This window comes from Pipistrellus hanaki, assembly GCF_964339955.1.
Source record: "Pipistrellus hanaki genome assembly, chromosome: 1".
NCBI lineage: Eukaryota > Metazoa > Chordata > Mammalia > Chiroptera > Vespertilionidae > Pipistrellus > Pipistrellus hanaki.
In genome coordinates, this window is record NC_140503.1 from 22,989,009 (window position 1) to 23,015,813 (window position 26,805).

General features: G+C 48.2%; 1 protein-coding gene across 12 annotated transcripts in view; it reads right to left on the reverse strand.

The window, feature by feature from the left end:
- RGS6 (regulator of G protein signaling 6) overlaps nucleotides 1-26,805 on the reverse strand; it is a 474,980-nt gene that overhangs the window by 18,175 nt on the left and 430,000 nt on the right. For 3 of the 12 annotated variants that reach the window (XM_084892991.1, XM_084892989.1, XM_084892990.1), the window contains exons 16-18: nucleotides 10,777-10,866; nucleotides 7,114-7,167; nucleotides 3,610-6,986 (exon numbers count right to left, since the gene is read on the reverse strand). In XM_084892991.1, coding sequence (XP_084749117.1) covers nucleotides 6,966-6,986; nucleotides 7,114-7,167; nucleotides 10,777-10,866 — 165 coding nt within the window. In that variant the 3' untranslated portion in view covers nucleotides 3,610-6,965. Of the gene's footprint in view, nucleotides 1-3,609; nucleotides 6,987-7,113; nucleotides 7,168-10,776; nucleotides 10,867-26,805 lie in introns of those variants that run through there. The other 9 variants (XM_084892982.1, XM_084892986.1, XM_084892987.1 and 6 more) reach the window with 6 other exon arrangements.

Here is a 26,805-nt window from a genome sequence, read left to right on the forward strand (position 1 = left end):
AAAAGGGGTCACTGCCAAGTGGTTTTCCCCAGGAGCTCATTTCGGGGGGATGTGGTGGAGATCTCACTTCTCAGCCTTCCAAGTCCATAGTCCTGAAGCCCTCTCACCTCTCTCTGTCCAATTGGGCTCCTCTCCCTCACCTTGACTGTGGCAGCTTCGTTCCCTCTCTAGGTTTCTGCTGTTCCGAGGCCTAACACCTGGCAGTTTTGCTCTCCTGTCCTCTAGGTGGTGCCACTGGCCCCTTGACAGGACAGAGGGGCCACCTCCCTCCCTGTCCTCGAGTGGTCCTGCTGTCCATGCTGCCGAGGGCCCTGCAGTCACCTTCACTCTCTGTCTTCTCACTGGACAGATGGGAGCCCGGAGCTGTCAGAAGCCTGACTGGTTGAGTGACAAGGGACAGGCTGAGAGCTCCTTCTAGAAGGATGCCTTTCCTGAGAGGGGGATGGGAGGAGGGCTCTGTGGTGGCAAAGGGCTGCAGGTCACCTCCCAAAATAGATTCCCACCGGGCACGCACACCCAGCCTGCCTTGTGGAGACGGGCAGGGGATGTGATTGGATCTGAATCAGTGGCTGTAAACACACAGCTGTGCCTTTCTGCCTCGGAGGACTTGGGTTTGCACTTGACTGCTCGCACTTGGGATCAAGGGAAGGCAGGGAGGGGCCTGGGTTGGGGAGAGGCAGGGAGGGGCCAGAAGAGCCTTGCTCTTCCCGTGTCCCCACGTGTGGGGGCTGTCACGCTGTGCTTTTTCTCCAAGTGGCACTCCACAGGGAAGGCGTTTTTGCTGCTTTCGGTTGACATGTTGAAGCATCAACTGAAACAGCTGGTGGGGAGAAGGAGGGATGTTGGTCCTTGTTCCAAAAAAGTGGCAGGGCCCATGGCTGAGTTACTCACAATGACAATCTCCAACCCTTTTTGATAAGTAAAACCCTCATTCCTCCCCAGGGTTTCAGAAGAAGCCTCCATCCCTCACCATGGTGAATCACTTCATTGTTTTGTCTTCTCTGTATCCACCAGCCAAGCTGATTCAGCTGTCTTACAATTAATAGTTTGTTTATAGAAAATACATATTTTCATTTTTTAGCTCCAAAATTATATATATATTATATATATATGTATATGTGTGTGTGTATATATATATATATATATATATATATATATATATATATATATATAATTTTTCCCCCCCATTGATTTCAGAGAGGAAGGAAGAGGGAGAGAGAAACATCAACTATGAGAATAATTGATTGGCTGCCTCCTATATGGCCCACACTGGAGATTAACCCCACACTGGGCATGTACTCTGACCTCCTGGTTGGCTGACACTAAACCACTGAGCCATACTGGCCAGGCCAAAATTATAATATTAAATATAGTTTTCAGCTTTACTTGGAGCCAAGATGGAGAGGGCTGGTAGGGACCAGGGAGACTTAACCTATCACTGACTGTGGGCAGGGTTACACGAGCTCTCAGCCCTCATCTTGCCCAGTTCTAAGAGAGGACAATGACTAACAAGCTGGCCCAGAGGTCTCCAGAGAACGGAAAGTGTAGTGGCAGATGAGCAGCAGAGTGACCCTGAGGTCCTCAAATGCTCACTTTCACTCCTTTCTATTCCCCACAATGCACTGTGAGGGGGCAGCACCCACACTGGAGCCCACTCCTCTGCCCAGCTGACCTTGGCCCCCACCACCGACACACACACACCAGGCTGATTGTCCATCCCAGGAGGCAGGGACTGCAGAACTGGCAGCTGCCCTCCTGAGGTCACAGTGTCAGAGGGAGCCCTGGGCAATGCAGGGAGAGACTGTGGCTTAGGCAGCCTGCGGCACTCAGTTCTGGTGCTTTACCCTCCAATCCTGTCAAAAACTTTTAAATACACACCCAACTCAATGCTCTCCATGGCTTTTTTCCAGGCCTCAAAGGCTGCAGCCACTTCCTGGGCAGGAAGGCAGCTCCTCTCTCATTCAGAGAATGATTAGCACAGCAGGAAAGTCAGGTGGAGATCAGGAGAAATCTCAGGATGGAGAGAAGCACGGACCTGGAGACACTACCAGCTGGAAAAGTCCATGCAGATGATCTAGCCCAAGCCATTGTACAGAGAAGATCATGCTCAGAGAGGGCTAGTGATTTGCCTGAGGCCACACAGCTCGTAGGAACCATTCTGCGTGGGGGCTGCTGAGGAGTTTCACAGACTCCCAGAAGTCCTCACTGTCCCAAAGAGGAAGCTTTTCATGCAATTCCTCCCAAATACCACTATGAAAGTCCACCTTCATCGGTAGGCAGAGGGGGGTGGGAGGGTTGCACTACCATTGGATCTTGGGTCTCTGATATGGGAGATGCTGGCCATTGAGTCTGTGACCCAGTGGTTCCCAAGGGACCCAAGGACTGTTTGCAATCCAGACTAACCCTGTGTAAAGAATTCTAGCCAGCTGCCCCTTGCTGAAGGCTGGAAAGTAATCTTTCAACTGCGGTCGAAGCCCTCTGGAGCCTCTGCTGGGTCTAGATTTGCAAACTCATTCCACCCGAGTGCATGCTGTCCCCAGGACTGGCTGAGGGGGAGGGGAAAGCAACCTCCTCCGGGAGGGAGCTGCTGATGCCAGGTTGGCTGAATACCCTGGGCATCTGCCCTCTGCCACGCTTGCCAGGAGCCCTGGTCATCCACTTCTGGCTCAGCACCTGGGCCTGAAGCAGGGGATTCTTCCAGCAGAGCTACCTGGGAAGGATGGGGGAGGAGATGAGCTGCTGGCTTTTTAGTTCTCATTAGCTTTTCTTTGGCTTTAGCTGGGGAGGGAGGAAAGGGCAGGTGGGGAGGGGGAGGGAGGGTGGATGACAGCTGGCTCCCAGAGCTTTCTGATCTCCATCTGACTTTCCTGCTTCATTGCTTGGCAGGCAGGACAGAAATGCCTGTTGCAGAGATGCCACAGGGCACATGCCAAGGCTCCCTCAGCTCCCTGCCCTTGCTGTTTCAAGTCCTTGACAAAGTTCAACTGTGACGTTCTCTTAGGAAGGGGTGACCTGGTCCTGGTCCTCATCTCCACCCTCCTCTGTGGCCTCCTGTGTGGCCCCATGTCCCATCTTTGGAGCCCAAGGTTATAGCTGATGAGGCTCTCAAGAGAGCAGCCGAGGATTCGACTGAGTTCCTGGGCCAATGTGTCCAGGGAGGCTAATGCCAGCGTCACTTGGAGTGCCATAACTCTGAGGAACTGCACCCAAGGAGTAGGGGACTTTCTCTAGCTTCTCCTCCCCAGGATGATGACTTTGGCCACCTTCCCCCGAAGAGACAATCTAGTCACTACTCTTGAGTCTTGGCTAACGGCCCTTTGCATCCTCTTGCCTCCTCTCATCCGTCCCCCTGATCCTCTATGTCAGAGTCAGCTCCTGGAGGCCGGTCCCACTCTGTGGTAGACCCCAAAGTCATGAGCATGCCTAAGAGAGAACCAGGAGGGTGTGCCCTGCAGCTCTGGTCACCCTCACATTTGTCAACAGCAAAATCAGAAAGACGGCAGGGAATGGCAGGCTGGTTTGTGCTGAGTGGCAGGAAGTAGTCTTTAGTTTGAGAACCTTCCATGCCACCCTCCCGCCCCCCCCCCCCCCCCCATCGGTAATGCCTGGGACTTCCCACCAAATAACCCGAAGGAGATGGCTGGTGAGGCTAAGGTAACCACAGTGGTGGGCCAGATGTTTCCTACTGTGGCTCTCATATTTTATAGCCACTGTGAAAGGAAGCTTCCTGAGGACAGGGTCAGGGAGGGATAGGCTCCATTCATTTGATGGGAGGCCATGTCTGGGGCCCCCTGGACCAGGACCACCATGGTGTGAGTCATTCATAGCACAAGGGCAGCTGAGGGTCAATAGGAGCTGAAATCCAGCCTGGGCTTTGCTTAGCCAGCTGTGTGTCTGTGGGGCTGGACCCGTGAGAGGGAGTCCTGTTTCTGTTTCTGATAGAGCTGCAACATGGGCTAGTGACGCCATGCCATGACTTTCAGTTATGTTTGGTTCTGAACCTGGGTCTTCCCTGTCAAGTAAGCAGGGCTTTGCACAGGCTTGGTGGTCCCAGTCACCAAAAAACACACAATGCTTGGCCCAGCTTATCCCCAGACATTGGCTTTGTATAGTCAAGGTCTGGGTGACTCAGAAAGAAGCTTCTATTGGAAGGAGAAGCTCACACAGAACTTTCTCATTTGGGGGTTCCAAGGCCCCTTCTGCACACAAAGGAGCATGGCCCTAGCAGCACCCATGAACCCTCCAGGATCTCATGTAAAAGGGGGCATCTGCACCTTCAACAGGCAATCCCTCTGTTCATGATACACCTGAGCCTTGGAAAGAACAATTTGCATGGGAGAAATTTGGATTCAGATTTCAGTCTTGATAAGAAGCTAGCTGACTGAGCTAACCAACCACCAAGATCAACATTTCTTGCTACCCATTAGTCCTAAATAGCAGCTGGTCTCATATCCTTGATCTACGAGCTGCCCAGCTTCACGCCCTCCTTCTCCCATTATTAGCCCTAGGACATGGATGGTCTTCCATACATCTTTCCCAGCACCGTGACAATGCTATTGAACTAGCCTTTCATTGAGTTTTATAGTTCACAGTATGTAGCAGATGTACAGGCATATTGGCTGATTAGAACTCTGAGCTGTTGAGACCAAGTTCTTGGGATCCAGCCTCAAACACCCTGCGAGTTGCCATTGTTCTATGGCCACGGGCTGTTCCCTCAAACTCAGCCGCCTCTCGTGGGGATGAGGTGTCATCCCAAAAGCACAAGGAGCATGGATGGATCCGTGCAAATCCATCTCCATTTCCACCACTGGAACTAAAGCGCCAGAACACACCACCCATTAAAGTCTTCATAAAAGAACAGCAGAAAATTTAGGATTTTTTTTTTTTAAGTTTGGGCCTTTTATCATATAGATGCTAAAAGTTTCAAAAGCTTGGGAATTCTTCTCCTTCAGTTGGCCCTGAAGACACCTCTGTACAATCTCCCCTGTGCACACTCCACACTCTGGGAAAGTGTCTGGTGCTTTCTTATTCCAAACGCTTTGTTAACAAATCTTGGAGGCCCACTGAACCAACACCACTTCTGGGATGAAGGGACAGCGATAAATGCTCTTCCCAGAGCTTCAGCGAGATTATTCTCGCCTTTCCTGATACCCACTTCTCATGCAAAGCAGCCTGGAGATCTTTGGATGTCTTGTCTTAATACGGGTCTTCCTCTCTCACACCTCTGGCTCCTGCAGGCAACCTGGAGGGCTCTGCCTTCCCGGTCTCCACTGACAGTCCAAGTTGCCTTGCAGTACACTCAGGGCCTGTCCACAAAATCCCTAAGTATTATCTGCCCACACATCCTGGCTCAAAAGAGACGGAGAGGAATAGGTTCCTACTGCTCTCTATCAGGCCTCGCCTTAGACAGCCTGTGGCATCTCTCTTTTTTTGCCCCTGTTAATCCTCACCTGAGGATATTTTTCCATTGATTTTTAGGGAGAGTGGAAGAGAGAGGGAAAGACAAAGAGAAATATCGATGTGAGAGAAACACATAGATTGGTTGCCTCCTTGCATGAGCCCTGACCAGGGCCTGGGCCAGGGAGGAGCCTGCAACCAAGATACATGTCCTTGACTGGAATCCCACCTGGGACCCTTTTGTCTGCAGATTACACTCTATCCATTGAGCCAAACTGGCTCATGTCAGCCATGAAGACAGACAGGGCACCAGCAGGCCTCACATTCTGTAAGCTCTGATTTTTTTAAGAGGAAAGACCATAGAAAGGGAGACCAAAGAAGAGAAAAGATGAGCATCCGTATTTTAACTCTCATCTCAGGCCACTAGGATGTTTACATCTAGCAAATTCAAAATAATGTTTAAATTCAGCTAACGTGCCTCTAGTTTCACCTGGGTAAACAACTAGGTTGCTTTCAACCCAGAATTCTTAGATTTTATGCTAAAAGGATGAAATAAAGATGCAAATCATGCAGTTATCCGGTTTTACAAAGACTTCTCTCTTCAACAGAGACGGGAAAAGACAAATGGGCATCAGAGGGCTCTACCCTTGGGAAGAGAAGAGCGGCCAGTTCCATTTGTGGGATCCCTGCTCCTGGCTGCCACATTGGTTCCCTCTGGTTCGATATTAACAGTGCAGGCTGGGGCCCAGACACTCAGCATCTTGTAAGCGAATGACGGGTAAGTGAATGAGTGGAACTGAATGCTGTGCACCAAGCCCCATGCCCCAATCTTACAGAGAAAGGCCTGGAAAGGAGAGATGGGTCTGTGCTGTTCTATAGACCATAGAACCGAATCTCTGCTATGCCCCATGGGAAGACTATTCATTCTGCACGCTCACCTGTTACCATGGGGCCTCCTCTGTGCCACTGCACCAGTCTCTACCTCATCTAAACTCAGTGCGCATGGGGTAAGGCCACTTCCCCACAGGAACAGCGAACCTGCAGCCCATCCTGACTCCCTCAAGGCCTTGCCCCTGGGAGTGCAGGGACAGAATAGGGACCTGCTTTCCCTCCTCCCCCCCCAGGGCCACCTGCTTTCTTCTCCCTGTCACACTATGCACATGAGGCTGACGAGGACTGTAAGTCATGCAGAGGCCACTAACACACACCAGCTAGACCACACGGCCAGCACCCATGCAGCACGGCCACCTCCTGCGCACGCGAAAGCCGCCTACACAGCAGCAGCAGCTCGCGGCCCGCTCCCGCGGGCCCGCCGGCGTTCACGGAGGGAAATTTGGAATGTTTTTTATAGATGAGCTACGGTTCTGAGCCAATTTATTTCGTGAGACAGTTCGATGGCCTTCTCCCTGGGCTGCTGCAGAAGATGCACAAACCGCGCAGCCCCCAGGGCGGCGGGCGGTCCTCTCTCCTCGGAGCCCTGCACGGAAGGTCAAATGCGAAGCTCGAGGCTGGCGGTCGGGTGTGCACCTTCTGCAGAGGGAGCCGCTGGGGCTTTTGCAAATCCATCCCTAGAAGTGAAGCTGCAGACACTTGCAAAAGAAAAGGGATGTGTTGAGGGGGAAAGCACTGGACTCCCTCCCGCCCCAGAGGGAAGGACAACATAAAAGAACCGAGGAAACCAGAGGCACGGGAGGGAACAAAACCAGCTGAACTTACCACACTGCGAGTGAACTTTTCTAAGGAAGTTCTACGACCTTGCTCACTTTCTGGCTTTAGGAAAAACAAACAAAGGAAAAAAAAAGGTAGGGAGAAAAATACAGAAAGAAAAAAAAAATCTTCAGCTTACACGTGGTTTCCAAACAGCACAGCGGCAACTAATGGACAGAAAGCGAAACAGGGCGCAGAAACGGGAAGAGAGAAGCAGTCAGCGCTGAATGCGGGGGTCAGTGGGGCAGACAGGAAACAGAAGCCCTGGAAGATGCTGCTCTAAGGAGCAATGAGGGGTGTGTGTGTGTGTGTGTGTGTGTGTGTGTGCACGCGCACGGGGCTCATTAAATGTCCTTGGGGCTCAGTAGGAGCCACGGCAGCTCTGCAGCCCGCAGGCAGCAGTTGCGGCTGTCTGCTCCCTGCTTTCCACGGGCACTGCCCATGTGCAGGAGCCCCTGGTGGTGTGTTCCTAGGCCCACAGGCAGCCATGGGGAGGGAGAGGGGAGACAAGTGGGGACATAGAACAGTTTAGTTCTCAGGGCCCTCAGGGTGTGCTGATGGGATGTCAAGAAGTGGCTGAGGGTCTGGGTTGCGACTTTCCTCTGAGATTTTCCTGCCCGGATCAGCTAGAAAGTTTGCTGCCTACAGTGTCTCCTTCATGGCCCGCCACTGGCTCTCATTCTGGGTCCTTAGAGTAAGGAGGCTCTACCCATGTCCTTTGCAAAGGGACTGGAGCTTCAGAGGAAGGTTCTGGAAAGAAAATGCTCTCAGTACCCAGGCAGGTGACCCCTTCCAAGGTTTACTCACAGCCAGCTGCAGGAGGGGCAGGGATTTTCTAGGGAACTCCTACTGAGGGGCCCGCAACTGGGGCAAGAAGAGGCAAAGCCCGTGGATACTCCCTAGGGCTAGACGCTCACTACCAGCAGAGGAGGAGACGGTGTGGTGTGCAACTGACTCTCTCCCCAGGTGTTCTGCTTGTTCAAGAAGTTTGGGGAGAGAATTAAACCCCCAAAGACCTGCTAGTTTATCCTAGAGCCCTGTCCCAGGGCCTAGAGCCCAGGACTGGGAAATTCGGAGAGAATACCCACTCACATGGACACACACACACACACACACACACACACATACACACACACAGAGCAAATAGTGGGAATTAGGGAGCCGAAGAAGCAGCCACGGGTCTGTGGGTGTGCACCATGTGCCAGGCGCAGAGGGGGATAGCCAAGAGCAGCCACCTGCTCGTGTGGACAGGTCAGAGGGCTCCCTTGGCAGTCATGTCTCCACCCCCTCGGCTGGCTGCCCGAAGACAGACAGGGCATCGTAGAAGGAAAACACAACCTAAGGACCCAGCACTCAGAGCCGGGTGGTCTCTCTCCGGGCAAAGGGACCAAAGTTTCCACGCTTGGCCCTGAGCAACACACCAAGTGTCTGCTCTGGGGACGGCAGAACTCAGCTTCAGTACAGTGGGCGGCCCAAGGGCATGCAGTTGGCTGTGTCAGGCCGGCCCAGGCCCTGCAGCGAGTAAGACCTGTGCCTGTCATCCCTGGGCTGTGGCGACCGAGTTGCTGCTGGCAGAGGGGAGCCCTCGGGGGGCTCAATCGGGTTCCTCTGCCTCACACAGCCTCTCCCAGGAGCCTGGTGCTTAATTGTCTTGGAGGAGCTGTCAAAACCCAGCTCGCTCGCTCCTTGGGAACTTGGTACATCAAAGTGACTAACCTTATCCTTCATACTTAGCACAGAAGGTGAGCCAGGGATGAAGGACCAGAGACTGTGTCTCCAGACCTTTCTCAGCAGAAAAGTGAGGCCCATTCATATTCCCTCTCTTAGCAAGAAGTGTGATTCTCACACACCTCTTATGACCTGGACAGTTACAAGCCCATCCCTGAAATCCGAAGATTCTAGGCCTACCTGCAAGTGCCCAGTTACAAATCCAGTCCACACCTGGAGACTCTCAGGAGAAGTGGGGGAGGGGGGAGGGAGGGGGAGGTAAGTTTTGTTACTATTTTTGGAAACAACCCCTGGCTATTAAAAGGGTGTCAGTGTCTGGGAGGACTTTCTGTCACAAGAATGGCCCTGGGTTCCTCCTCTGAGAAGTCTCCTCTACGAGAGGATCTGGGGGCACAGGCATGTCAGCCCCTCCAGAGCTGGGCTGCATTTTCTCTTTGTGCTCAAACCCTCAGGAGACTGAACAGCCTCTGGCTGCTGCTGGGGGGAAGATAGGCCCAGGCAGCTCAGTCTGCAGAGCATCAGCATTTCCCCAAATTGTGATCAGTTCTGGGTCATGAGCCACAGGGATAAGAAACTCTTACTTTGACATTCTCCCATGAGATTTGGGCTGGATACCCAAAGTCTCCATAACCTTCCTTGAAAAAAATGGGCATCAGACATTTGTCAGAACATCAGCCCCTCCTCCTCCATCCTCTTGCAGGGAACTGGCAAGAGGCCAAGATTCACATTTTCCATCACAGCAGTGGCACCGGAGAGGCACCTGATGAAGAGGGTGAGGCCACCGAGAAGCTGCGTGTCTGACAATCTGGTATTCCAAGGTCCTTTACGGTCCCCCAGACTATCAGGGATGTCCTCAGGGCTCCCTGAGGGCATGAGAGCATATACATGTGCTCATGGAGACTTTGGAATTATGTGGTACCATAACTCTAGCAAAGGGACCAACCAGATATGCAGACAGGACCCTGGCACAGGAGGTGGACAGAACACAGAGGGAGAAAGGCTACCCACAGAGCATGGCAATGGACACCACGTGCTGAAGGCCTGGGGTTGGAAGGCTGGGGGCGGAGAAGAGAGGATGAAGATGCATATATTCCTCAAGGTACATGGCATGGAAGTCGTGGGATGTGGTGCGAGGAGAGACACGCTTAGCCACACGTGGGCCTCAGATCAGAGCTGGAAAGTGCAGAGGATTTGCAGGAATCATGAGCCACTTTTAAGGCCTCCCCTCTCTCAGACCTCAGGCCCCTCTAGACTCTCCCTTCCCTCCTCCCAGGAACCCAGATGAGTTCATCCCTGCTTCGGTCACCCCTCACCACCTGCATGCTGAAGGTGCCTGGGTCCCCAAATCCAGGTGCTAAGGGCTGCTGGGAACTATGACATCATTCTCATGGAGGAGGGGAAGGAGCTAGGATATGGCTACTTCTTGGTTAAGAGAAAACACACACTGTGGGCGGGTGAGGGAGAGGAAGTGGGTGTCAAGGAGGGAATGATCCCAACAATGACTTCTGGTGCCAGATGGCCCCCTTGAAACCTACAAGGTTTTCTCTCTAACTCTGAGCTGGTGAGGGAGAGACAATCTGTGGGGTTGTTGTTGAGGGGGGGTGGATTCGTACTGAGGGGCTCTCTCTGATTTCCTAAGGGGTTCACTGATGTCCTGCCAGCCCGGTACTCATATCCTAAGCCACTGTGGTCACACTCCCTGCTGTGGGCACAGCTCGCAGTTGGAGGTAATGAGCACATGGAGACAGGATGCCACACCATGGGCCTGAGGGTGGTGACAATCCTAACTGTCTTCCATTGGAGCGGGAGCAGATAGAGAAGGGAAAGAAGAAAAGAAAAGGTAAATAAAACCCCAGGGGTGATATTCTCACTTCACACCGGCAGCAAGCAGCAGGCAAGGATCAATAGTGCTAAGAAAGGCAAGGCTGCCCTTTCCAAAGATACCTTCTTCTTGGCCAGCAGCAAATCCTGGTAAGCATTTGACCGGAGGAAGCGGGCGTAGCTGTCACTCTTCATCAGCTTGTAGATGTGCTCCTGGGAGGGAAGGAGGCAGAAGACACAAGAAGGGACTGTCAGCCGATACGAAAGGGGATTACCACCCAACCAGCCACTGTTTTAGGGGAGAAATGAATGAACCCAAGGTAAGCATGTATGCACCTAGGAAAACTTGCACCCTGCTTGCCTTGTGTTTTTGTCTCACCCATAAACACCAAACAACACGTCTTATTTCTTGGAATAAAAGGCCTCTGAGGATTGTGTTCTTGGTGCCATGTTAGGATGCAGTACTGCTTAATGATGAAACCACAGGCAGAGCAATGAGAAGAGACAAACTATTGACACACTCAACCACTTGGTTGAACCTCAGGGAATTACAGTGAGTGAAAAAGCCCCAGAAGGCTACGCACTGGAGGACTCCACTGATGCAGCATTCTTTGAGTGACAAGTTAGAGAAACAGACAACAGACTAATGGTTGCCAGAGACTAGAGATGGGAGAGGGAAGGAGAGGGAAGGGAGGTTTGATGAAAAGACAATAGAAGGATTCTGTGGTGATGGAAGGATTCTGTATCTCAGCACATCTTACACATGTGAGAGTTGTACATTGTACAGAGCTAAACACACACATTACACACGAGTACCAGCAAAATTAGGAAATCTGATAAACTCAGTGGATATAGCAATGTTGATATCATGGCTATGATGTTTTACTATAGTTTTGCACATGTTACCATTAGGGGAAACTGGATAACTGGTATATCTGTATATCTCTGTATTATTTCTTTAAAAAAATATATATATATATATATATATATATATATATATATATATATATATATGTATATGTATATGTATATGTATATGTATATGTATATGTATATGTATGTATATGTATATATACACACACTAGAGGCTTAATGCAGGAAGATTCATGCCAAGAATAGGCCTTCCTTCCCCTGGATGCTGGCACCAGCTTCCCTCCAGCACCTGGGACCTGGGCCTTCATTCTGGCCGCCACCTTCTGCCTTTGCTCCAGCCTTGCCACCCTCCCGTGGCTCACTCCACCCCTGCATCCCCCTCTCATAGCAGGCATCCTGCCCCGCTCTGGCTGCTCTGCACCTGCGCCTGCACGCTGCCCAGAGGCCCAGCTAGGGCAGGGCAGAAAGCCATCTTTGTCACATCAATTTGCATATTCCCTCCTTATTGGCTGTGGGCACCACCATATTTGTCAAGGAGTGATGGTCAATTTGCATATTACACTTTTATTAGATAGAATATATATAAATTGATTTCAGGGAGGAAGGGAGAGAAAGAGAGAGATAGAAACATCAATGATGAGAGAGAATCATTGATAGGCTGCCTCCTGCACACCCCACACTGGGAATCCAGCTGCAACCAGGGGATGTGCCCTGACTTGGAATCTAACTGTGATCTTCTGGTTTATACTTCAATGCTCAACCATTGAGCCACACCGGTTGGACTGTATTATTTCTTTCAACTGCCCTGGAATCCAGAAACATCTCAAAATAAAAAAAAAAATTAATTAAAAAAGAACTCCACATGCAATGATACAATTGGATCGGTTGTGTATGTCCAGGCCACCAGCTCATCCTGGAAGGGTGCCCTTGGAAGCAGATCATGCGGCACGTGGGCAAATATGCCATGCCTGAGGCTCACATCCAGGAGGACAGATGCTGTGGTATGGTGCCTTCTCTTCTCCTGGGCTGCTAGAGGTACTTAAATTCTGAATTTGGCAACAAATTTCACCCTTGACTTCCCCATAGCCTCCTGGTCCCTTCCTAAAAGATCTGTCCTCGCTAAGGACAGAGAAAGCCTGGTTCATTAAAAGAGGGGGTTTGTCCACTGAAAAAGGGCTATTTATCAGTTGAACTGGAATATAGCTCAGCTGCACAGGAAGCCTGGCTGTCGCAGGAAAGGACCCGTGAGGAGGTGAGAGGGATTGTCAGGCAGAAGCCAGCCTGGTAAGGAAGCATCTTCCCGGATGCACATCATAGTTCACCCTATGAAGCTGGACCAGAGCTCCAGTGCTTGGGAGAAAGGAGAGCTGGTCAGGGAGGAAACGGCTCAGCTGGTGCTAGACTAGTCCTTAAGCACCTCTTCCTCTGGTACTCTTCCGAGGGGAGGGGTGGGAAAGAGTCCCCTCTCCCCAACAACCTCACATTTCAGAGATACCTGGCCAGACTGCTGGCACATCCCAGAGGAAGCTGAGGCAAGACCCTCTCCCTACCCATCACAAAATAAAGTGAAAGCAGAGAGCAGAAAACCCCTTGGGCCCCATGTGAATCCCTCTCCGCCCATTTTCAGTTGGACCATAAGCAGACCTATCGGGGCATCAGCTTCATTCTTCCTCATATTTATAAAAGCAAGGTGCAACCCTATTAATGGGAATGGGCACACTGCAAGGAGCCAAGAGAAATTAGCTAGTGGCTTGGATCAGAGCCTGCTTGCTAGTCCAGATGTGTTCAGATTGAATACATTTAGTGAGAACATGCCTCGCCGTTTTCCTGTAAATTTCAGACAAAGTCCAGCCCACTCTAGTTTTAAGTTCCTCAAGGGAACAATATGTTTTGATCTCCTCTATGCCTAGCATCCAACATAGGGTCAAATGTTAGTGGAACTTACATTGTTTCTTGGTTCACAGAAATGCTTCTTTGAATTTAACATTCAACACGTTTGTAGGCTCCATACTAGTTTTGGTTTATGACCTGATCAATTCCTGCTCTCTGCATAGGAGAGTGGGGATCACGCTCAGTCCCAGGGAAGCCCATATGTGAGCATCTTGGTCCATCCTGATGGCCTCGGAGCCCAGACTGAGGGACATGATGGTCTTTGCATTTTTTCCTTTTTCCTTTTTTTATTGTTTAAAATATTTCCTATATTAGTATATATACAATATATCTCCTTTTTCCCCATTTGACCTGGTCTTTGCATTTTTTTTTTTTTGTCTCTTTAAATTGTCCTAGCACTTAGCCCAAACCGGTTTAGCTCAGTGGATAGAGCGTTGGTCTGAGGACTGAAGGGTTCCAGGTTCGATTCCGATCAAGGGCATGCACAATGGTTGTGGGCACATCCCTGGTAGGGGGTGTGCAGGAGGCAGATGGTCGATATTTCTCTCTCATCAATGTTTCTAGCTCTCTATCCCTCTCCCTTCCTCTCTGTAAAAAATAAATAAAATATTTAAAAAAAATAAATTGTCCTAGCACTTAATTCTTAGGTACAGCAGTACAAAAGAAGGATCATTTTCTTATCCTTTGAGACAGCATAGAGGGACATGGAGAGTATTATGCTAAGTGAAATAAGCCAATCAGAGAAAGGCAATCTAATGTGTGCAATCTCACTCATGTGTGCAATCTAATGAACAAAATAAAGTGATGAACCAAATAGATCCAGAGACATATTGTAGAAGCATGGAACAGGCTGTCAAATCTCAGAGGGAAGGTGGGAGCTGGAAGAGATCATTCAAAGAACTTGCATACATATATGTACAACCCATGGACACAGACAATAGGGTGGTGAAGGCCTGGGGCGGGGATTGGGGTTGGGCTAGAAAGGTCAATGGGGAAAAAGAGAGGGACATACGTAATACTTTCAACAATAAAGATTTAAAAAAAATCTTAGGTACAAATGTTAATGCAGAGGGAAAACGACTCACTGTCTCCTTCTTTTCAGCTCAGACATCACTTCTTTGTAGCCAACATGGCTAGATGGCTCTTGAATCATTTGAAGAGACCTGTCAGTCATTTCCGGGATCTTCTCTAAATCCCTGCCCAAAGCAACAGTTTCCTGCCTGTTGTTCTGACTTCCCAGAAGAATCTGAATTCCTACTATGTCTCACAAAATACCCCATTACACAAGAGGCGTAGGGAAGCCTCTCCTAGCCCAGCCCTCCTGGCCTTGGCAACAAATTACATCCTGCTCCAGCTAATTCGTCCAGCATCATTATGTGCAGGAAAAGCCTAGTCCATGGAAAGAAAGACCTTATGAATTAAAAAAGAGCTGGATAAAGCAGATGCCTAAGCATTTAATCTCACAAATACATCAGCAGTTATTTATTGAGCATCTTGTAGGTGCCAGACCCTGTGTCCGGCTTTGAGATTGCAGCCCGAGAAGTCAGAAGAGGTCCCTGCTGTTGTAAAGATTCTATTAGGCAAGCCTGATGCGCAAAGATCACGGATGGCTACTATCTAAGTTGTGTCAGATCCAAGTCACTATTTAATTTTGTTTGGCTCCTTGCAGTGGGCCCATTCCCACTGGTAAGGTTACACTCTGCTTTTGTAAATAGGAAACACATTTGAGCTAAAATCTACAAAGAAGTGAAAGTAGAGAGTGCTGTGAATGGGTATGAATGGCCAGATGTGGGGAATTCTTGTCTATCAACCAGAAGGGTCCTCACCAGAGTAGGAAGACCTTAGCAGACAGGAATGGGAATTGAGGGTAGGACAGCCTGGCCTTGCTGCTGTATGGATTTGTCAAGCAGAGCAAAAAGGACAATCCAGGGGCAAGGAGAAAGGAGGAGCAGACAATGGTGGTCTATGCATGGGGGTGGTGATGGTGTCAATGTGGGTCAGAGGAGTGGTTGGGCATCGCTGTTGTCCTCCTCAGGTCATATGGACAATGTCACAGCCAGAACCAAGGTGGGATGGCGTGGGAAGAAAGTAGGAGGGAAAACATGACCTATTGAAGGTGGGCTGCATAAGGTGACCTTACTCTGCCAACCCTGTTGCTAGCCTCTGGCCATCCCCAGGACTGTCTCAGATTGCCCTATCAAAGCAGATGCAAGGCATGGTCTACGGAAAAGCAGAATCAAGAACCTCCGCAGATCTCCTGTGCCCCCTGCAGGGCCGTGACTTCGGCCCCTCTGGACTAGGCCTTCCTTTGCCACAGGCTGCAGATCCAGGATTCCTCCACCCACCTCTCCTCCACCAAGCAAAGCAATGGAGCCTTTGATGTACCCAGTTCTGGAGCTCTGTTCTTTCCTCCTTGCCAGCTTTGTCTTGGAAACACAAAGACAGTAAACAAGGGGTGGGTGAATGGTGTACTGAGGTTTTTCTGGGAATGAGAATTAAGATAGGACTCAGGGTCTTTGGCCAGTTCCCAAATGCAATGAGTTTATCCCTGCCAGGGACAGCAAGTGTACAAAGCTTTTGGCAGTGACCTCTATTGATTTATGGGGGGTTCTGGTTTGTTTCCCCTGCTCTGCAGACAATCCTTAAAGGGAAATGTATATCCAGAATCCGCAAAGAGCAGGAGAGCCACTGGTAAAACCAGCCAGCCCCTCCGAGAGCATTCCCGAGGGGCTAGAGAAAAAGAAGCTTGCGCAAAATTTCCCCTCTTCTTGTCCTGGCTTTATCTTTCTCCCCCTCTCCTTCCCTTCCTCTCTGTCCCTTTTTCTCTTCCCTCCGTCCCCCTTTTCCTACCTTCCTCCCTCTCCCCCCCCCTTTCTTCCTAAAAAGAGATGATTGAGTTGACTATGAAAGCAGCACTACCAGGGCCCACACCTGCCTTCCTGGCACAGGGAAGGCACCCACTCCAGCGGGAGGATGGCTCTCCATAGGCTGAGAAACAGATGTTCTAGAGCTCCAAGTCATACTGACCATCTTACACACTTCCCACAGGGGCCTCTCTTCTCCACCCTCATTTCCCTCCATGGGCCTGGCCCTGGGATAGGGAAGGGGAGTGGGGGGAGGTCAGCCTGCCTGGGAGGCTAAGGTGGAAGCAACAACAACTGGAATCAGTAGGGTCCATGGCACATGTGGGAGCCAGAGGGAGTGAGCAGGGCGAGCTGTCTCTAAACCACACCCGCCACAAGTCGATGTCTTGCTGGGACAATCCTCATTCAGAAATCTCCTTTATTTTTAGACAAAACACAGGGACCCTCACAAGCATTGGGAAGGTGATCAACCAGACAATTGCCTGAGGTCTTGGGCCCCAAGCATGCTGCAGCAGTGAACCCAGAGCACCCTTCAGTGTCCTCTTTGCTGTGGGTCCCTAAGAGAGCTGAGATCTCACTCCCAGCTTAGGGACGGCCTCCAGGGGTGGGAAACCACTCAGCCGGGGCGTGGCATGGCTGCTGAGAGCCCTTCTTGTGAGTTTCAAGTGTCCTGTTTTCCTTTTCTCAGGGGTATGTGCCTGTCTCTGCCCTCCATCCCCAGCTTCCTGGAACGACAGGAAGACTCTGGGAAGTGTTTAGTTCCTTGGCGTCCATTGGAGGAAGATGAGGCTGAGGGGCAAAAGGTGATGCTGCTCTGTGGGGTGGTGCAAAGGGAATGGGCTGGCAGCTCAAGGCCTGACTCTGCCTTTTCCCAGCCCTGTCAATCACCCAATCCAACGAAGAAATATAAGTGAAAGCACCACAAAAATTATATACATGGAAGGTAATAAAAATCACTGGACTTCATGGTGTGACTATCCTTGCCAGAGGTGGATGGGGATGAGATGAAAAGCTGAAGATTCCGGGGGTGGGGTTTGGGGAAGGGGGTGGGGGGGCGGGAGGGGGAAGGTGAGCAGAGTCCAGTTCTATTATTTTAGTTGTTTGCGCTGAATCAGTGCTTATGTTCAAACCAACCCTTCTATGAATACTCTAGAACACATGTGTCAAACACAAGGCCCACGGGCCAAATCCAGCCCGCCAGGCCTTGCAATGTGGCCCGCACCGCGCTGTCATCACTGCACTCTGCTGTCAGTTTATGACATTGTCAGTTTATGACTGTTCAGTAAACCATTCGGCCCGTGATTTAGGCTGGATTTTAGATTTTGGCCCCTTCTCTGATTGAGTTCGACACCCCTACTCTAGAAGGTTAAGTGACCAGCTCAAGTACAGACCTAGAATTTGAACCCAGAACTGTATGACCCCAAAGCTCACGTTCTTCTCTTGCGACATGCTGCTTTTCATTGTCCTTGAATTGGGAGCTTGAGGGGAGTTAGTGTTGTATGGCTGAGACAAAGCCCTCAATGTGGGGCCAGCAGAAATGGTAAGGACCACCTCTTGAGTCCTAATCAGAACCATCCTAGTAGGAGATGCAGCCACTGCTCCCCATTCCCTTTCGGGAACCATTCGCTCCCACCATTGTCAGTGATGGTGAGAGGCAGGTCATCCAAGGTGACACAGCTCTGGTGTCTCACCTCACAGGTTGTGTATATCTTGTCTTTCCTACCAAAGGAAGGTCCCCAATCTGGCAAAGCTCTGAGGGCTGACTGGGGCATTTTGGGAGTCATAAGCAGCAAGTCTGTATCAAAGAAAGTTACTCAGGGGATCTCCTTTCAAGGGGCTCTTGAATCTCTTAAACGAAAGGTCTTCAAACCTTAGGCATGGTTAGCCAAAGCCTCAGGAAAATTAACATCTTTTTCAACATAGGTCCTACAGGAGGACAGAGGGCGGGCTGCACAGTGGTAGAGAGGACATGTCTGCTTAATAAACACAGAAGAGGCATCACGGCAATACGGACACCGGCTTGGGTCAAAGACAATAGCTTCTTGTCCTCATGGATGCAGCTTTGAATGACCATCCTAGGATCATGTGGATCTTAAATAAGAAGCCCCCGTTTGAATTTCTTTGTCCGTCTAAACAGGGCCTCAGAGGACCTTTTCCACGGAATACAGCATTCAAGTCCTAAGAGAGTGTAAGGGTAAATTATCATTTGCCTCTACCCTGCAAAGCATCTGTATAAACATGTTTAATTTAACTGGCCAAAGGGCACAGCACATGGATGCTGTTCAATCCCCATGCTTAGATAAGAGTAGCTCCAAAGATAGCTTTGCATATGGCCTTTTACCCACCCAACTATCATTCACCTAGGTGTTTCCCTTTTCCTCATCAAGGTCATGGCGTTTGGTGCCAGAAATATAGGCTCTGAAGCCTCAACAAAAAAACACTTTGCAATTTAGTTTTCTGATGCCTCCTCTCCAGGAGCTACTAGTCTGTGTGGTAATAAACAGAACCCGACCACAAACAACTGATTTGTCCTTTTCAAAATGCATCCCACCCTCTGTGGTTCATCTCCCCGAAATAAAACCACCCGCAGGATGAAATGAGTAACTCCTGGAGCAAGCAGGGCCGTGGCCTTCTTTGTTAAACTATGTCTGGCATGGGAAATCTACCAGGAAATGCCCTCCAATCGAGGATTAATATCAGGAAACTTGGTGCAGTCTTGTGATACTGGCACACAATGCCACCGCCCCACCACCGGGGCAAGGGCGAACAGCTTTCGCCAGGCCAGGGGACTTGCATGTCTGAGGCACTGATGGTGAACATAAACATGCGGTCCTTTGGGCTCTGGTGTTTAAACAGCCAAATGTTAGAAGCCTTGCATTCCTTAATCAACTTGCTTTTAAGTATCTAAGATTAGGTAATAATAAAAACTTTTGACTAAAGGCTTCTTGTCTGTCCAAGATGGGTGTAGACTTCAGGGTCTATTGTTCAGCTCTTGCATTATCCTGACCTCATTTTGGCCTTGAGATTGCTTTTTGATCTTTCCATGCACAGATGATGGCCAAGTAGAGTTTTGGTAACGTAGATTGAGGTCTGCTTAAGGGAAGGGACCCTCCTACGTACAGTATATTCCAAGAGGCTAGAACATCTGTACCTTATATGGGTATTCCAAATGTTGCTGATTTGGCATATTGTTGAGATTTAATTAAACTAGTATTGATCACGTACTGTATATGTTCCCTAAGGTTATTTGGCAAGCTTTTTCAAAGTGGAAAGCCAAGCCCTAGCAGGCTTGGCTCAGTAGACTGAAAGGTCCCGGGTTTGATTCTGGTCAAGGGCACATACCCGGGTTGTGGGCTTGATCCCCAGTATGGGGCAAGCAGGAAGCAGCTGATCAATGATTCTCTTTCATCGTTGATGCTTTTATCTCTCTCTCCTTCACCCTTCCTCTCTGAATTCAATAATAATATATTTTTTAAAAGTTAAAGCAACAATATTAAAAAAAATGTGAAAAGCCAAGGGACAAATTGCCCTCCCTCCCCTTTAAAATGATAGGTACAGCTGAGAGTGCTGTAATTCTGGGATGAGTTGTCAAGAAAAAAAAATTTTTAAACCTAACCATGTACAGAGCATTACTTTAGTGTTGTAGGGACTTATAAAAGGAAAAGAAGACGAGGCCAAATGCCTACTCCCATCAAAGAACTCTTATATCCATGGTGCTGGAGGTTAGACACTGCAGATTCAGGGCGAGATGGGCATCTCAGCAGACACTGTAGGTCAGGAAAATAGTGGGGCTTGGACAGCTAGGAAGCCTATGAGAGAGCTTGCAGAAAACAAAGCCAATGGGCAGAGTTGGTCCACCCCATTCAACTGTCAATCCACTTGATGAACAGATTTCCAATCCAATCCAATCCAATCCAATCCAATCCAATCCAACCCAACCCAATCCAGTCTCAATGAAGTCTTTTCTTGGGCCTGCTCTGTTTTGTTTGTAAAGAATGATGTACTTTTAGACAAGCTCTGCCTAATGGCAAAGAGCCACTGGGGCCTTCTAATACCTTTGCAATTTCCCTCAGTATAGAACTTTATAGCCTCAGTATAGAACTTTACAGGTCAAGGTCTCCCAACTTCAATGGGAGAGTGGGTGTTCATGAAACGGATGGATGGGGAGAGAGATGAATTGAACAGACCCAGTCCTTAATAGGGGTGTCGAACTCAATCAGAGAAGGGGCCAAAATCTAAAATCCAGCCTAAATCGCGGGCCGAATGGTTTACTGAACAGTCATAAACTGACAATGTCATAAACTGACAGCGGAGTGCAGTGACGACAGCGCGGTGCGGGCCACATTGCAAGGCCTGGCGGGCTGGATTTGGCCCGCGGGCCTTGTGTTTGACACATGTGCCTTAGAACATCACTGGATGCTCTGAGACTTTAAAAATTGAAGGGAGGCAGCCCCTGCACCAGCCAGTGGACTCTCATCTCTCTCCTGCAGGCTGTGGAGGCTCTGGGAAGAGGTGAATGCCCTAAGAGAAAGCCTTAGGTTCTTGGTGCTTCTTGTGGTTTCAGCCTGTTCTCCAAAACCCGCCAGCAAAGCTGTAGACCACATGCCCCGAGATTTAGATGTCGTTTGGCTCTAGCTCACTCTGCCCACCACCATCTGCTTCCCCCTCTTGTAGCTCTAAGCCTTTGAAGCTTTCTTACTGTCTTCATGGTAAAAAATTCATATTTCTTAGAATGACCCTCCAGGCCCCACAAATATGGCTCCTATATATATATTTTTTTCAGCATTTCCCCCCAAGATCTCCTTTTAAGAGCGGGCATTTTCTTGGGAGAACTCTTTTTTTGATCCAACTTGGAATTATGAGACCCCAGGGAATGCAAGAGACATTAAGTTTTGTGAGCACACATGTATGCATATGTAGCACTTTTTACTGATGTAATTTTCAGGGCAACTGGCTCATCTGATTTCTCAAAAATCTTTAGAGGGTTGAAGAGAAGACACCACCCTCACTTGACAAATGAGGACACTAAGGCACAGAGTGAAGATCGCCTGAGACCACATAACAAGTGGGTGGCAATGCAGGTCGTCTGCGGCTCCACAGTTGGAAAGAGAGATTTCAATCCCTGACATAAAGAACTGAGTCCTTTAAAGAAAAAAACAACAACACCATGGCCATTTTTCCTTTCCCCCCTCCTCTCACAATGCTAAATCTGTGAAATTGGAACAACACAGCAAACAGCTGAGGGCTCTGGTCACAGCCCACAGACCTTTATGGAAGATTTGGTCTTGGCCCAAATTTTCAGAAAAGCCAAATGGATCAGCAAAACACAAGTGCAAATGCTGGGCTCCTGCTGACAGGGTAGCTTGTGAAATATTTCCACAGGAAGCAAACACAGGCAATTAACTTTGCTATAACAATGCATGTGGTCAAATGAAAACCGAACCCTCAGAGAGAGCCTGCACCCTGCCCCAGTCCCCATTTCAAATGGATCCATAAATCTGGCTGGGCCTTCATCTGACTACTGACCCCCTAATAAAAGGGCACATGCTGACACTTCCATCGGCATTCTAACTGGGGCAGGGTGAGGGGAGGGCTCTGAGAACCATGGTGACCAGCTGAGGAAGCCATCCAGAGCTCCTGATCCCAGGTGGGGTAGGGCTTTAGATGTCACCATTCCCACTCTTCAGATGGGCAAACTGAGAAGAGCAGGCTGGAAGAACACAGATGTATAATCCTAGACAGAGCATGTGGCAGAAGTCAAATCAAAGCCTGCTCCTTGGCTGTGGGGATCAGATTTTCTCCACCTCTCAGCATAACAGCCAAGTCCTCAGCACTAGCCATCCAGGGGCAGTGTGATCTGAACAGCAGACCCTTGGCCAGCAAGTTGGGAGATCTGAGTGCAAGTCCTGGCTGGTCAGGGGTTGCTAAGGATCTCAACCACCTTTCTTTACCTGGGAACTTCAGCATCACAGCTGGGGAGTTGGTGCAGGCAGCAGAGTGGGCCAGGAAGGGTAAGGCAGAGGGAGTGTCATGGTATTGGCTGACTCCTTGGTTCACTCCATGACTTAACCCCAATGCGAAAATCTTTGCAGACGGGGAGGTGGGGGGTGGTGGTGGTGGAGAGGGGGTGTGGGGGTGGTTGCTGTTACCACACCAAGATGAATTCTCCTCTAATCTACTCTCAAATAAACTGAAGATTAATCACTCCCAGCCCTTTATCTCTAGGTCTCTAGATTTCTTGAAGCATTTCAATGATTTTCATGCATAGGAATCTGAAACTATGGCTTCCTCAAATCCAACCCACTGGCTATTTCTTTCCCCTTTCCTTTCCTTTCCTTTCCTTTCCTTTCCTTTCCTTTCCTTTCCTTTCCTTTCCTTTTCTTTCTTTTCTTTTTTTTTCTTTTCTTCTCTCCTCTCTCCCTTCCTCCCTCCCTCCCTCCCTCCCTCCCTTCCTTCCTTCCATCCTTCCTTCCTTCCTTCCTTCCTTCCTTCCTTCCTTCCTTCCTTCCTTCCTTCCTTCCTTCCTTCCTAGCTATTTTTTTATATCCCGAAAGCTAATAATTATTTTACATATTTAAATGGCTGAAAAAAAATCAAAAGAAGAATGATACTTCATGAAAAATTACATGACATTGAACTCTGTCGATAAAATTGTTTTGGAACATAGCCACACCCATTTATATAATTTACATTATGTTGTTAGAGCGTAGTTGTTTTTATATGGCAGAATTGAGTAGGAGTGACATAGACCATATCACTCACAAAGGCTGAACTTTATACTACCTAGCCCTTTACAGAAAGAGTTTAGATTTTAACCCACCCCTGGTTTAGTGTAAAAGGCAGGCTACAGAATCACCCTATTTGCATAATCACCCTATACATTTTAATTGAGGAAGAAAATACCCTAAAATAGAAGTTATCTCTGGGTGCTAAGGTTATGTGCAATTTGAAATTTTTCACCAAACATGTTAAATAAAAAATATTAACAATAGGAGAATAAAATAGTAAATATTTGTCCCAGCCTACAGTGGGTCAGAACACTTTTAACTGCTGACATGCTTAATTTCAGCTAATCCCCTTCCTATCCCTATGCATAAGTCTCTCTGTCCTATAGATGAGGAAAGGAAGACTCAGAGTTTAAGTAACTTGCTCAAGGTTACAGCATGAGTTAGAAACAATTTGTACATTTATGGTGGAAACACACAAACAAAAGGGAGCAGGTTGAAAACATAAATTGGTTTAGGAAGAGTGTTTTGTTTGAATTCACAGGAGACCAATCACAACAGATACTGAGGAATTTAGAGATGCTTATGGTACCCTCACGTCTGGGATACCTCAAGATTGAGATATAATGTATTTGGAAGTACCCCAAAAATGGCAGAGCACTCTACCAACGAAGGCTGTGTATTCAGAAACCTGTCAAGGCACAACCTGCCAACTTCCCAAGACTTCCCATCAAATCCCTCTGGAATCGGAAACCACATAAATGTTAAGAACAGAGGACTGATACTATGGTGCTTCCACATGATGGAAGCTGTGCAGCAGTGAAAGAACCAGGCGAGGATCATACTGTTGCTGTTTGTGTTGGCATTACGATCTCGAGACTGCTCTGTGGTAAAACAGGATAAAGCTACTGAGTAATTGCATAAAGTATGAATGCTATCATCCATGGCACCCTTGAGAGCCAGGATTCTCAGTGTAGAGAAAGGAGGCACAGATGTAAGAAAGAAGAGGTTAACTAAAACCCCCTGTCATTTTCGTTTTGAATAGAAAGCATCAGTACGAACACAGGATGTATTTTTATCACAAACAACCACCATGTATTTCCTTGCTCTGTCCACGGAAGAGGCCCAGAAGCGTTGATCAACTCAGGAACAATAAGCATTCCCAAGGGCTCAGGTTATGGTCCCTAAAGACCAATTCCCTCTAAGAGAAACCGAGATCCTTAGAGGAATGCTGGTTCCAGGTTTGGGGCAGCCCCGGAGTATCTTTGCTTCCTTGTTATTTGGATGATATCAGACTACTGGGGTCATGAGAAGGAGCAAACTGGCCAGAGATGGCACGATTCAACCATCAATAACAATAAACAAAATGGATTAAAATACATCAACTGTGTTTAAATCTACAAGTTTATAAAGATAACTAAAAGCCAGACCAAGAAACCCTAATATTTTATAACCTCTCACTAACGAGTGGGGATAAGCAATAAACACCAGTAGCTGCTAATACCACAAAAAGAGAGACACCTGGACATCATGCTCTTCTCATAAAAGAGCACAGTATAACCTAAGGAGGAGTTTTGTCCACAAAAATCAAATGTAAATATGATTAAACATCCAAATCAAACGATCAATTTATAGGAAATACAGATGGTAGAAGAATTCGCTAAATAGCCCCACAGAGCTGCAATCAGAAAAGCCCAGACTGTGCGAATCTCTACAGAACAAAGAATCCAATTTTATCATCAAATACATTTCAAGGCATTAGGGACAGAAGGGGGATGCAGAAGAAACCTATAGATGGAGGCACGTAGAAGACAGGCCACACAATCTACTGGGATGTGTGGTCCGTGTTTGGATTCTGATTTTACATGCGGGTTAAGAAAAGGCAGTTATGGAACTATTAGAAATGTGAACACTTGCTTGACGCTTGATGATACTAAGAGATTATTGCTAATTTGTTGAGATGTGATAATGGTATTGTGGTAATTAAACGAAAGGGTCAGTTTCTCTTAGGGATACATGCCTAAGTATTTACAATAAAATTATATAATGTCTTGGTTTATATATATGTGAATACATATATATTTAAATTTGCTTTAAAATCACCCAGTGGTGGGTGAAAAAAGCAAGGGGGAACACAGAATGAGGTCAGCCTTGTATTGATGCTGAGGCTGGAAGAGGGTCCATAAAGATTTGTTGCTCTGCTCTTTCCACGTTCCAACATTTACAAGTTTCACCATAAAACATTCAAATAAATCCTTCCTAGTGTCATGCTCAGAGAGATAATACCAAGGCTTAGTGCATCATAGTTCTCACCAGTATCCCTTCCCTAATATTTAGGAATAATGAAGAGTTGAGCTTTGTGCTTTAGCTTTTAGGGAGGGGTCTCCATCCTTCTCCTCATCAGGATAGGTCAGTATGTGCTTAGGAGCCTACATACATACATATAAAAAAAATCCATCCCCCCAAAAATATTTATCATGACAAATATTTTGCTTTGAAGCTGCAAAGGATATGAAGGACTGGGGACTTCATGCAAAGACAATGAACTCCACAGAACAAAATCTCCCTGGCTCAAGCATTCACTGGAGTTCATGACCAGGGAGAAAGAAAAAAAAAAAGTGTTGAGGTTGGTGGGTGTTTCTATCCTGAAGTTATAAGCAAAAGACAAGGCAAGTCTGGATGACCGGGGCCACTGGTTGTGTTTTCATGGCATTATTCGCATCGGTGCCTCTGAGTTTCCTAAATTTGATAATACAGTAACCCCATGGAGGGGACACATTCCAAGACCCCTAGTGGATGTCTGAAACCGTGGATAGTAAGAAACCCCGGTCAACTTCTTCAGCCCTGTTGGAAATAGGGCTGCAGCTTCTTCACCCTTAGATGCAGCCTCCCTGGTAAGTTTTGTATTTTTTGGCCAAACCTATTCCTGACTTTATGTGCCCACCCCTTATTTGCAGGAAATGGCTCCCTGTGACTTGTTTGAGGGCGTCCCTTGCTGAAGTATTCGTACCACTCACGCTTTCTGGTGCAACACGTTGCCATCAACACGCCTTCTGTTCATGTCTTCCACCCACAGACCCGATGCCTGTTCCACCTCAACTAAGCACTGACCACGCATTGCACAGCTTGAGGTGCAACAGCAAAATTAACACGAGTTTCTTCTTCCTTCACCATTTCACAGATAGAAGTTGCATTCTTACCTTAGATCTTAGCAACTTCAGCATACGATGTTTTTTCCTTTCCTTTCTTTTCTTTATTAAGTGGAGAACTTTTTACTTAAAGGAAGCACTTAGCGATTTCTCTGTGGCAAGTCTGAATTGCCAACATCACTACTGCTACACTTGGGGGCCATTTATTAAGTAAAATAAGGGTGACTTGAACACAAGCTCTGTGATACCACGCAAGTTGACCTGATAACTGAGGACAGCTACACAGTGACTAATGAATGGGGAATCTCTAATGTGTGCACGTGCTGAGCAAAGGGATGAATCCCGTCCTGAATGGGACGGAGTAGGAGGGCGCGAGATTTCATCTTGCTTCTCAGAAGGGCACACAATTGAAACCGTATGAGTTGTTTATTTCTGGAATTTTCTGTTCAATATTTTAGGACCATGGTTGACTGAAGGTAACTGAAACTGCGGAAGGGAAGCTCCGGATCTGGGGGTGCTACTGTCTGTGATTACTATTTGGGGAGCACCTCTCTATTTCAGGTGCAATGTGATAAGATACCACAGAGAACCACAAAAAGGCCCTGCCCTCCAGGAGATGACAGGCTAGTAGGGGAAAATGACAAGTAATTT